Consider the following 13,493-nt stretch of genomic DNA (forward strand, 5'->3'; position numbering starts at 1 on the left):
CCCGATTTTAACCAAATTTATTATCCCAATACCCGCCCTGTGATATACCGGGATTACCCGATACCCGTGACAGATATCCCGTACCCTACATTCCGGGTACCCGTACCCGACCCGAAATCCTAATAAAAAATCTTTAATTTACTTTATTAATATCAATGGTAAAACTTTGAATAGATTGACAATAAACGTGAAGGGACACTCTATTGCTAGTTTCGGTGAGTTTTCTATTGTATGTTCGTAGGAATATAAAAATGTTTCAAAATAACTCTTAGATTATAAAGTACTCCCACTGTTCCGCCTTAATAGAGGCATTTCATTTTCTTCACTCATTTTGGAAAAATAATAATACAAATACTCTTCTCTACATTATTATTTCTCTAACTTTATTTTTTCTCTATTCTAACTATTATTATTTAACTATTTACTTTTTTTTCTCCATTCTAACTATTATTATTTAACTATTTACTTTTTTTCTCCATTCTAACTATTTGAAACGCCTCTATTGATATGGAACGGGGAGAGTATTAAAAAATGGTAGTATATAACTAATACTAATAATAACTGGTATTATCGAGACTAATGGGTATACCCGCGCGGGTAATGGATATATCCGCTACCCGCTAAACTCTGAATAAATATTTAGTGAAACAAGCATAGTGATAATAAAATATAAGAAAAAGCAAAAATAGTAAGATAATAAAGTATATGAGAAAGTAAAGTAAGAAAAATTAAGTATATTAAATTTTGCCAAAAAGAATAACTTAAGTTGAATGAAATAATTCATTTTTTTTTAATTGAGATTCTTCTTCGTCAAAAATATATTCCTAAATTAATACTCCCTCCATTTGTTGTAGTTAAAGCGTATCTTTATTCTTTAGACAGAAATATTAAAAGTGTCGTTTATTGTGTTAAATGGTGAGATAATAAAATAGTGTCGCTACAATTGCTACAATTTAGAAGAATAAGTCAAGGCATAATCAATCTATCCATCAAATAGTTCATCACCGTCTACTATAATGTCATTCGAATTTTTGCATTTCTAAACCATCATTGAACAAACTAAGTAGGTTAAACTTAGTAAGAAGACAAAATCGAAGCATATGCTATAGAAACATAATGAAGAAAAAACACAGCTTTGAAAAACTAGCTTTCAAATCAATACATAAGAAATCGCCTTCCAAGTCGGGAGAAGAGTTCATACAATGTTAGAACCTTAGAAAGTTGCAACTCCTGTTTGAATTTTGAGGGGAGAGTTGCAATGGGAGATCTCAGAAATGGAGAGGGCAAACGTCGGTAGAGATTCGTGAAAGATTACGAACAAAGATTTCAGAAGTGGAGAGGGGAAATGTTGGTAGAGATGCAACTATAGGGTTTGCAGATTCTTGTGTGATCGGTTTGCGAAGAATGGGTGGGAAGTCGAAAAGTTTTGAATTGAATGAGATTTGGTGGAGACGTGCACTAAACGTCCAGAGTAATCTCGCGCCTTAAAATGGGAACTACCATTTCAGTAATCTCGCGCCTTAAAAACGGGAACTACCATTTCAGTAATCTCGCGCCTTAAAAACGGGAACTACCATTTCAGTAATCTCGCGCCTTAAAAACGAGAACTATCATTTCAGTAATCTCGCGCCTTAAAGATTATGCTATGCCCGATTTACCCTTCTGAAACAAAAGATTATACAAACAATGCAATTCGAATTCATGATATTTGCACCATCTTCCTCTGTATCTAAGGGTCACTATTAGATGGATGTTATATCGATATGAGTGTATGGAGTATAGTGCGCCCCTACGCAGTCAATCCCAAGTTAATTATTTTCTATTCATTTATCTTTCAAACTAAATAAGTCATTTAATTTTATAGGAAAATAACTATTTTAACTTCCCCTACTTTAATTTATTTTTAAATATCTATTTTATGCATTAATTGTCGATTTCTTAAGTTATGGATTATATTATTTTATGTCTTTTTATAATATAGAGAGTTAAAAGTAGCACAAATTTCAGAACTTTCATGTAATACTACTAGAAAGACTTTTGCAATATTTTTAAATATTGAGATAGGAGTATATAAATGACAAAGCATAGGGTTAAGGAAAGCGCAAAGCCGCAAGGGAAAGGGTAGACTGTCCTTCCCTTTTTAACGGAGTATACAAGTATTTTATTTTTCAATTGCATTTGCCAACTGGTTAGAGTTGCCCCTACTGACTGAGCTCTACGTTCTTCTGCAAATCATCTCATTTTCCACAAACCAATTTGAGATATGTAAGTTTTGATTCTGCAATTCGTTCAATATTTCATCCTATGGCCTTAGGTCAGGAGGATTTGCATTTCCACTATCAGTTATGGTTACAATTTCGTTTTATAAGGGTTCAATTTTGGGGATTCGGATCATTGTTGGGTAGTTTAATTTATTTTTTATATTTCTGTTAACCAGAGCTATACGATTCTTATGTTATGGCATGCAAACGATTTTCCTTTTTGAGGTACATGCATTTGCCGTTTGTGTTTGGATAGAGTCGACATAATCTGTTTTATTTTATTGTTGTGTGTTTAGCCGGAGAATGGATGCTGATACCGACAGAAATTATCTCAGTCCATTTATGAAGAGATTTCCGGCTACTTCTTCAAGCGGTATTAATTTTATCGCTCTTTTTTTTTGTGATTCTTCTTGTACAAGCTAGCACAACTCCCGTTCACACACAACTTCTATGTGATTTTCAACAGGGGAAATGTTTATTCTTGTTCATTGTTACTCTTGTTTATGTATTCTGATTTAAAGTAGTACAAAAATGGAAAGAGAAAGCTGGTCTTATTCATTAAGGTTTATGTTTGGTTATCAATGCTCATTGTTAAATTTATTGGTAGATGCAATGGAGCATCTGTTAAATTGGGTGTAGATGCTCATTGATGTGTCGGATGAATGATGCAGCGATTGTATGCTGCTTCTGTTTACTCCACTGTCAGTATGATATTCCACGTTAACCATGGGTGCATTGACCTTCACGAGCTTTTAGATGGCTTAGATTGTTGACAAGTCACACCTGAAAAAACTACATTAACTTATGAAGTTGATATTAACTGATGCATTTGTTATAATTTTTCTTGCTGTTTTGTGGTGCAATTGTAATTGTGGAGATGTTATGTAGACTTTAAAGGAACTCCTTTCTCTGTAGATGGTTCAAATAATTTGATATGTGTTGTTGACTTATTTGATGCATTGCTGATGGTATGGGCATTTTTCAAACTAAGGTTCTACAGTTCACCAGGAAATCCACAAAAACCACATTATTTCTGTTAGTTAATACTTAAATTGTTAGTCTTCAGTAGTTTCACATGCTTTGCTTATATCCCAGAACAACTATATATGAACAGTAATTTCAATTTTCCCAATCAAATTATAAACTATCTAAAACTTTGTTGAATATGTTATATTGCTTGCCAGATTTGGGCCCAAAACGACGCAAAAGGATAAAAGCAGATGAAGGAAGTAATTATAGTTATGGTACCTTTCCTGCTTCATGGCGATATGTAGTTGAGCAGAGAAGAAACCAAACATATACACAAGCTCTGAATGAATCGGATCCTTACACCACAAAGATTTTGCTGAACCAATTGGATTCTGGTAGATTTGGGAGTGTGACGAAGGAGATAGAAGAGCTTATTAAGCGGAGACGGCAGGTGTTGGATTACTTTTATGCACAGAATCCTGAACTATCATTGACCACATGTCCTGATGTGCAAGAGTCAGTGGTGTCAAAGCCGATGGAGCTAGTTGCTCCTGATGTCATTGACCTTGATGATGATAATGATGGGGAAATGGAAAGGTTGATTCCAGAATCACAGCTTTCCCATCATGCTGCCCCAGTGGTTATCATTGATTCAGATGATGATAATGATGCTACATGTGGTCCACTGGAAGTGGATTTGAAGCCACCTTCTATTAATCTTCTCATTAAGGATAAACCTACTGCAAATCTTCTCATTAAGGATAAACCTACCACAAATCTCCTCATGAAAGATTATGTGGTAATGCACTTCTCGACTCACCTATGTTTGGAGCCTTATCAATTTACTTACATGTGACAGGCTCTTTCGAACTAGTAATTTTGATCCAAATGAGACTTATTATGCTACTCTTAGGTGGCATGTTTAGTTGTTTACATAACTTTTACAATGGGTTTGGGGTGCTAAAAAATGTACTCCTGACTGGAGCATTTCATAATAATTCCATTATGATTAAATATTATTGCACTATTTGTGTAGTTTCTTATGGTTTGATCTTCATGGCTTCATTATATTTGAATTTATTGTGCCTTAACTTTATGTAGGACTGGAATTCTGGCAAAAGCAAAAATTTTCTAGAAGCAGGTACTCAAATGCATATTACAGACGAAGCTGAAACTGGAACCACAAGTGATAAAGGAGTGTATGTGGGTACCGATGACTCAGAGGGGGATGATGAATTGTCTAATACCAATTCAGATGGTCTGGATGATATCTGGCAAGAGATGACGAAGGCTTTAGTGGATTCAAAGGTATCCTCTTATTCTTAGTTTCCTTATGAATATTATACTTTGGCTCTGTGGTACATCTTTTTAAAATTTTCCCATACGAAGGATTATCCAGTTAGCATGTCAACTTTGTTGATAAAATAATGTACTGTTATTTGTTACTTGTCTCATCATAAATTAATTCATAGGTAAGAGATATTACGTAAATAGGTAACTGTTGAGGCTCTCTGGATCTTAGATGCAGGTATCCTGAAGTATACTGATTGTCTCATTCACATAGTAATATAGAATAACAAGAATCAAGTGATCCAGGGAGACATGAGTTCAAGGAATAGTTTAGTTGACATCATGAAGGTCTCTAATTTAAAACTTGTTCATTACACCTCTTGAGTATACCAGGAATATGTATATCTGAAAATTTTGTGGGACTTCTGATATGTTGAAATTTCCTTTCCAGTATGTCAAATGACAATGAGGATCATCACATCTTTCATTCTACACATATTTTGAATGTAGTTTAGTATTTTCTGCAGGAACTGCACATAATAGATTTTCTTATGCTTGTTAGCTTTCAGTCCTATATGGGCTATCTTGATATAATCCTTCTTAGTTAGTAATATACTCAGTGAACTGTCATAACATGGTTGAGTAATTATGAAATTTACCCATTCCTTTGTGATTTAAATATTTTTATACATAAACTATTCCTACTTCCATTCACAGACTCATAAATATGCTCAATACATTGTTTCACTAATCTGTATACGTTCTTAGCATATAGAATATATAATTGCTAGTTTTTCTGCCTACTTTGAAAACTGTAGTTAGAGGCAGGTGTTTAACAACTCTTCCGTTGATATGCGGCAGGATGCTACTGGAGAAGCTCTACATGATCAATATGATGTTGGGGATGAAGAAGACTGTGAGCATTCTTTTATTTTTAAAGATGACATTGGTGATGTATGCCGGATTTGTGGGGTTATTAAGAGAGGAATTGAAACCATTATTGAATATAACTTCTCAAAGGTATGGCCTGCACTTCTTTATGCTACAAACTATGTTGTCGTTTTATTGGAATATGAGGTATTGAGAAAATTAATTTAAATGATTTATCTAGCGTGTACCCAAAATTGAGGTCTCAATCAAGCATAAATAATAACTGTTGAAGGTGGATTTCATATTCCGTACACTTTTACCAAAGAGTCCATTTTCTTGTGGAATTATGCCTTTATAACCTTCACACTTTCAGACTTCACGTTTTGCGAAGGAAGATTGGCATCCCCACTTTTCTCGTTTGTATGTGTTGCGATTGATGTATCTCATCGCCTTTTTTTTTCTATGTATGCGGTTGTTTTTGATGTATATCTTCCCAACTCCTTGATAACCACTATTCCAAGAAAAGTGCATCCACATCAACCTTGCATTACACTTTAGGAGCCTCTCATGTCAAGCCACTGGAACAGTTTTCTAGGCAAGTAGGTCTTCCAGCTAGTAAAAGCAATGTGCATAAGAGCTTTGAAATCTTCAGTTCTTGAAAAATATCAGAAACAAGATTCATGTATCTTCTTTTTGCATTTATAGAGAAAAATATCATTTTTGCTTATCTTAGGTGCAATAATGTTGCAAATGCCAACTTGGAACAGGTTTTATGTGTTTACCCTGATAACTGACAGATGGCTAGTTTTTTGTTGTATTGGAGAAGGGCCTTTTATCTGCAAAGCGTGTTTCCCTTGTTCTGATACTTGCATGGCATAAATCCCCCCCCCCCCCCCCCTAATTACAATAAAAATTGTATGTATGTTTTTTCCGTGTGGATGAACGAGTAATTTTTTGATAGTGGGAGAATTTTGTGGCAAAGACTACTTGATGTTGAGAACTGCTTTGCTTGCTCTATTCTAAATACAGACCTCAAGGACTACAAGAACTTACAAATATGAAGGACGAACCAGTAGGGAGTATGAGCATATTGATATCCCCCTTGATCGATTCAAATTATCGGATGGTGATTCTACTGTTGCTGAAATTCACCCACATCCACGCCACAAAAGGGAGATGAAACCCCATCAAGTTGAGGGTTTTAACTTTCTTCTGAGCAACCTAGTGGCAGATAAACCTGGAGGTTGTATACTGGCACATGCTCCTGGTTCTGGTAAGACATTCATGATCATAAGTTTCCTTCAGAGTTTCATGGCCAAATATCCAAATGCAAGACCTCTGGTTGTGTTGCCGAGGGGCCTCTTGTCGATATGGAAAAAAGAATTCCTCCGATGGCAAGTCGAGGTGATACCTTTACATGACTTCTACTCAGTTAAAGCTGACAGCCGCATACAGCAGCTTGAAGTTTTGAAAGAATGGAAGAAAGAAAGGAGCATACTGTTTCTAGGATACAAACAGTTCTCCTCTATTATCTGCGATTCTGACAGCGGGAATGTTGCTCGGGCATGCCAAACTATTTTGCTGGAGGACCCAGATATTCTCATCCTAGATGAAGGTCACACTCCTCGGAACCAAGACACTGATGTCTTGACCTCACTGGAGAGGATTGCAACTCCTAGAAAGGTGGTTCTTTCTGGGACACTCTATCAAAACCAAGTGAAAGAAGTTTTTAATATCTTAAATCTTGTGCGGCCAAGGTTTCTGAAGATGGATACTTCTAAAGTCATAAGGAGGCGTATCTTGAGCAGGGCAGAGATATCTGGCAGAAGGAATTTGATGAAGCATGGCACAGACAATGAGTTCTATGAACTTATAGAGCATACGCTGATCAAAGATGAAAACCGACTCCGGAAGGTGACTGTGATACAAGACTTGCGGGAAATGACTAGAAGTGTCTTGCATTATTACAAGGGTGATAACTTAGATGAACTTCCCGGGCTTGTGGAATTTTCAGTTTATCTTCAGCTCAGCCCCAGACAGAAGGCTGACGTTAAAGAGCTGACAAAAACAGTGGCTAGGAAGTTCTCAGTTAATGCACAAGGAAGTGCTATTTATCTGCACCCAACATTGAAGACACTTGCCAAGAGTTCCGGTGTAAAAGATAGAGTTGATGAGGGGAAAATTGATGCCATCTTGGGGAGCCTAAATGTGAAAGAAGGTGTGAAGCTCAACTTCTACCTTAATCTTCTCCATCTCTGTGAAGCAAGTGGAGAGAAACTGCTAGTGTTTAGCCAATACCTCCTACCCCTGAAATTCTTGGAGAGAATAACGGCTAAAGTCAAGGGTTACAGCATTGGCAAGGAGATGTTCATGATCACGGGTGATTCAGATGCAGAGACACGTGATTTTTCAATGGATAAATTCAACAGTTCATCTGAAGCTCGTGTCTTCTTTGGCTCCATCAAAGCCTGTGGGGAGGGGATATCTCTGGTGGGGGCATCTCGCATCATTATACTGGACGTCCATCTAAATCCATCAGTCACTCGCCAAGCAATTGGGCGAGCATTTAGACCTGGCCAGCTCAAGAAAGTCTACACTTACAGGCTGGTCGCATCTGACTCACCTGAACAGGAGGATCACAATTCATGCTTCAAGAAGGAGTCAATTGCGAAGCTGTGGTTTGAATGGGAGGAGGGCAGTGGTCCGCTGAATTTTGAGATGGAGGAAGTTGACGATGTCAGCAATTGTGGAGACGACTTTTTGGAGACTCCGCGACTGAGGGAAGACGTCGTCAAAGTGTATAGAAGGTAGTGCGAGTGAACCCCCTCCCCGATGGATGTCTCACTTCCACCATTTTCAATATTGCTCATGGTACATGCTATATAGCTTATTCTGCTGGATTTTTGCTTGGTACTTTAAAAAAAACTGTGTGTCTGCAAAACACAAAACTCAAACTTTGTATTCTCATTAGTTTCAGTCTCTTATGTTTAATCTATAATATAATTTTCTGCCAAGATTGAAAAAGAAAACAATGAGATCAGTTATACTAGTATACTGTAGTACAACTAATGAAGTTCCACTATCACATGTCAATTCTGTACTCAAAAAGTTACAACCTTAAAATCTCTCTTTTCGTGGGATGCAACAGTTAACCAACCTTATTTCCTTGATACAACAAAATCATCGTATTCTGGTTTCTACACAGACCAAACACAGTAAATTCTTTACAAATAAACCCTTCAACCAATTTTTCTTCCTACAATGGATTCACAAAACAGGAGATAAAACCTAGACCTTCTTCCCAAAATATCAAGATCCACCCCCCTAATTTTGCCCGGAATCATCTCCGGGCAGAGTCAGGTAAAAGAAGGTAGCAACGACGAGACGAGCCGATGCTGCCGGCCACCGGAATCCATGCACTCAAAATCTGCAGGGTCACCCCCCATAGCAGAAGCTGCTGTGTTATATACATCAGTTTCTCTGAGTGGAATGAATGCATTGTGATTGCTATTAGGCATAGCCATCCTACCCCCACCCTCACACTGTTGCAACCCTAGTGTGAGTGAAACTCCTCCACCAACACTACCGAATCTCTCGAGCTCCGATATATGGTAACCGGCACCCATGAACCTCTCACTCCCACAGCTTGATTCCGCTACTGCGTCTTGGAAGAGGCCTGTCTCGTGCTCGGCCTTCTCACCCTTCCCTACTCCGTACTCGCTCTGGAAGATGGAGTTGGCGTCCGACCCCATCATCTCCACGTCGTTCATCTCAACACCCTTCGGCTCCATAAGCTGCTGCCTTGCGGAAGCCGTGCCATGCTGCAGATCCTCTGCTTTGTCTTCAGAGGCTTTTGCACCGGGCTTCGAGGCTCGTGGGTTTGTCTCGGACGAGGAGTTGGAGTCAACATCAGCGTCACCTGTCTCCTCTTTGTACATCTCCTCAACCATCGGCTTCCAGAGACGCACTCGAGCGTTGATGAACCAGTTTGACACCTAAACCAACCACATTAGTCATATAAATTAGCAAGCAAGGCAAGAAAAAGACTTGTGTTAGTTCTTCTGTCTCAACATGTTTCTTATGAATGTCTTTCGATAATAACTCAATAAGGCAGAGAAATTGTTTTAACATCCAATGATGTCAAGCATCACTTACTTAAAAGTTCCAACAATTCTCTCCATAAAAAACCAAACATTTAATTTCACCATCATCAGAAATTAAGAAATAGAAATCGCAACTTCCCAATCATATGTAAATGATTAATAAGTTAATCAAAAAATGAATTTTATTTGCACCTGACTTCTTGTCAATCCAGTCTGCCTCGCCAGCATGATCTTCTCGGAATCTTTCGGGTAGCTGCAGCATGAAACAACATGAACTCATTCATCACAGATATCCCCTGAAAAGAAAAGACGAACACAAGAATCGTTTTTGCTGCTTACGGATGGAGAAAGTGTTCGAAAAGCCAAGCTCTCAAGATGGAAACAGAGGACTCAGGCAGTCCCCTCTGTGGCCTCCACGCGTGCTGCTGCATCATGCCGAGCTGCTGCAGGGCTCTCTGCTGCCGGAGCTGCTGATCCACATAGCGCAGTCGGGATATCCCAACCCCCCTCTCGTTTGAGGAAGCATCCTCCTCTCCGAGGCTCCTTCGTGCTACTTGAATCTGCCCATTTATAGCATCATGTAGGCAGCGGAAGTGACGGGAAATGGTCTGAAGCGCGAGCGCAGTGTAAGGTTTGGCTGCTCCGGATCCTGCTATTACATCGAACGAAGACACCACAATCTGCATCTGATGGTAATACTGTCTGTATCTCCTGTCAACCTGCATCACAAATCTTGAATTGAGAAACCAATGTGGTAAAATAAATCAACCTTAAGATATGCATACAACTGTTGCTTGAGTCATTCAAAATCTTTAATGAGAAACCATGTCAAAGAACATAACATCCTTAACAAAAATTACAACACATGACTTTAAAAAACCACTTGTTTGCAACCTCATCAAAATCTTGAATTGAGAAACCAATGTATATTCTGAAAATGCCTTGCTCGATATTCCTCAATGTCCGGGTTATACACAGGATGTGCCCGGAAGAAATCCAAGAATTTACCAAAATTATTGTAGGAATTTTCAGACAAGTGATTAGACCAGCAAACTAGACATACTAATCTAACCTTAACATTGTTTCTCACCTCATCAGAATCTGGCAATGTAATAAGACAAAGCAACCTTAACAAAATAAAACATATAGTATGAAAAGAAGGCATTAGTTCTCACCTCATCCAACATTGTGAGAAGCTTAGTCAGTTTATTTTGCAACTCCTGCTTCTCGGCTGCTGAAATCTCGACACGGGAGGCCCCAGTCTCCTTAGGCGTGGCTGAAAACGAAGGGTCCGACCCTCCATCTTTCAACTCCCCTTCACCCTCTCGCCTCAACTCTTTCCGAGCATTCTGCTCCTTGATGGCTTTCTTCACATTCACAACTTCATCCAGCAGCTCCTGAGCCGCTCTCAAATACTTAGAGTTAGGAACAGCTCTTGCAATACTCGGCATTCCGTAGGAGGACATGTCACTCGCCCCATCCCCATTATTACCCCCCGCGAAGCCAGCAGCAAAGCTATTATCTTCATTCTCAAAAGAAATGTTCCTCCCCCTGTCTTCGCCCTGCATCAATGCATTAGACCCCAGTATCGAGGAGAAATCAGCGCCCTCGTTCTGGTACGGGACGTGCAAGGGGACGTGCGTGCTGAGACTAAGCGACAGCCCCTGCCCCTGCATGCTCGGGCCGCCTTGAAGGACACAAGAGCTGCTCCCCCCTGCTTGGTGCATCATGAGCATCTCGTTCCTCCTGTCCTTCCACGTGTTTAGCTGGCTCTCCAACGCCCGTGAGCCCCCAAAGTTGAGGAGAACCTCCTGAGACGAGGCGTTTGAGTTTGAGGCAACAGGTGGAGCATCCATACAGCTGCTGGCTATTGCATCAGAGAAGGGCTCGGACGAGGGCGGGAAGTTCATGTACATGATGGTGTTCCCGGTTAGAATCGGCGTTGATGAGTGAGAAGCTGGGGCAGGATCCTTGGAGTAGAGCATTGATGCAGCATCTCTTTGATTGTTTGACATAGGAAAATAAGTTCCCATGTATTCTTTTCTTAGCCCTTGTTTCTTCCCTTTGTGGGATTTCAGTTTAGACTCTTCACAATCTCTCTCTTGTTTAAGTGCAGCTAGGGAGAGATATCAAATAGCTCTGGAAATTCCCAGGTGGAAAATTAATCAGTAATTCAACATAAGCAATAAAAGCATGCTGTGTTCTTGATTTCATGCAGACATTCATTTGGAGAAACAAATAAATCAAATGAATTATCTTTGATTACATATGCACACATAATCAGACTGCAAAAGAACAAAATACACACACACAAATACAAGCATATGCAGAGGACAATTGTGATAGCTATAAAAGATCAAGAAATCCAAAAAAATTGCTACTAATATTCATGAACCATCTTGCTTGCTTATCCTATCAAAAAACCCCACAAATTGACAATTGACAATCTAAAAACAAGGAATTACAAACCCCAATCCCGGGAAATCAAACACCAAAAAGAAAAAATATTAGTACTAGCAAACAAAAGTGGGTTGAAGCAAGAAAAAAAGAATAAAAAAATTGCAGTAATTCAACAAAAGCTGCAATCTATAATCACATCATTGTACCAACATCATCCAATACAATCAACATTAGAGAAAGGGACACCAAAATTTCCTGTTTTTTCCCTCTCCTCATCAACAACAAATAAACAAATAAAATAAAAATCAATCACATCTCCAAACCTGAAATTCAGCATAAGCTGTGTTGCTTATGGGGAACAGCAGCTCCACGATCTGTCTAAAAAAACATTTCTTCACTGCAAACAAACAGATCCCAATACTCCATCTTTCCCTCCCTCTCTCTCTAAAAAAAAGAATCAAGAAGGAAGGAGGAAGAAAGAGGCAAGAACAATTAAATCCCAAATGAAAAAGAATAAAAGAAAAGGACAGAAACTTTTTATTTTATCTTTTTCTCCTGTCTAGTATATAGTAGAGTTGCAAGAATTTCAAAGTTGAAAGTACAAGAACATTATCACCCCTTTAAATCTTTGCTTTCACCTTTATGATAACTATTCTTGCATAAGTTCGTTCATCATCTACTCTTTTTATCTATTCCCACGTGAGACTTGCATACACCAAATTTTTTTAATTTTTTTTTTATTTTTGGAGTCGTTTTCTATCTCTCTATATCTATCATGTAAAAAAGGGAGCTCTATATTACTACTCAGAACAAACAAACCCCACACCAAACACCAGAAAAATAAAAATAAAAATCAAATCTTGATTTTAAAAAAAACTGATACTAGTATTTTAGTATTTATTTCAAAAACATCCCTTTCTCCAACCTTTGTAGGGGGGAAATAAATCAATTGTAAATAATGGGAAAAGGAAGCTATATATGTTGTCTTAGCTGTTGCTGTTGTTTGTTGTTATTATTTGTTGCTTGACTTGGTTGATTCTTTGTTGCTGTTGATGGTGTTTGGTTATGGAGTGCCAATCTCTAACCACCAGTTGGTGGACCTAAAGCTTCCCTTAAACCTCTTTCTCTCTCTCTCTTGAGTTTCTCTCTTAAGTTAAGCATGGATGGAAGGTCTGCGATATCCACCATCTAATGCTTGCTTTATTTATTCTTTTGCCTGCATTATTATTATTCTAGTGGTTTGGATGGAATATTTTAATGGTTAGGAAAATCTTTTTATTTGATTTTTTTAAAATGTACCAATAGGGGGTGCCCATGTCACTAATATTTTTGTCTCGATGTGGCACCTAATTCTTGGCCCTATGATTATCAGTTTGGACCTTTGTATTTAACATATTTGTGTATTTGCCTCTCTAAATTTGCAAGAGATTTATTTATTGCCCCTCTCATTTATTTATTGTAGTATAAATTGTTTTCTTATTTCTTCTTAATTTCCCCTTTGATTTGGAATTATTCTCCATGGAATTATGTGCTTTGATTATTAACATTCTTCTTCATTTAATAATGTATGTTTATATATGTATAATTATAAAGAATAAAA

The 13,493-nt window shown here is 38.1% G+C and overlaps 2 protein-coding genes across 2 annotated transcripts; one reads left to right on the forward strand and one right to left on the reverse strand.

Moving 5' to 3' along the window:
• Positions 1–2,118: 2,118 nt before the first annotated feature.
• Positions 2,119–8,404, forward strand: LOC125186129 (protein CHROMATIN REMODELING 35-like). Its single transcript, XM_048082461.1, has 6 exons — positions 2,119–2,265; positions 2,558–2,634; positions 3,446–4,029; positions 4,332–4,538; positions 5,382–5,540; positions 6,420–8,404. Exons 2-6 carry the CDS (start codon positions 2,565–2,567, stop codon positions 8,199–8,201), a joined length of 2,802 nt encoding a protein of 933 aa, XP_047938418.1. The 5' UTR covers positions 2,119–2,265; positions 2,558–2,564; the 3' UTR covers positions 8,202–8,404.
• A 134-nt stretch (positions 8,405–8,538) lies between these two features.
• Positions 8,539–13,062, reverse strand: LOC125186130 (BEL1-like homeodomain protein 7). The gene is made up of 6 exons (XM_048082462.1): positions 12,532–13,062; positions 12,217–12,337; positions 10,669–11,632; positions 9,833–10,212; positions 9,686–9,746; positions 8,539–9,385 (listed from the first exon to the last, which is right to left on the reverse strand). Exons 3-6 carry the CDS (start codon positions 11,524–11,526, stop codon positions 8,747–8,749), a joined length of 1,938 nt encoding a protein of 645 aa, XP_047938419.1. The 5' UTR covers positions 11,527–11,632; positions 12,217–12,337; positions 12,532–13,062; the 3' UTR covers positions 8,539–8,746.
• Between the last annotated feature and the right edge of the window lie 431 nt (positions 13,063–13,493).

The sequence above is a fragment of the Salvia hispanica genome, chromosome 5, assembly GCF_023119035.1.
Source record: "Salvia hispanica cultivar TCC Black 2014 chromosome 5, UniMelb_Shisp_WGS_1.0, whole genome shotgun sequence".
NCBI lineage: Eukaryota > Viridiplantae > Streptophyta > Magnoliopsida > Lamiales > Lamiaceae > Salvia > Salvia hispanica.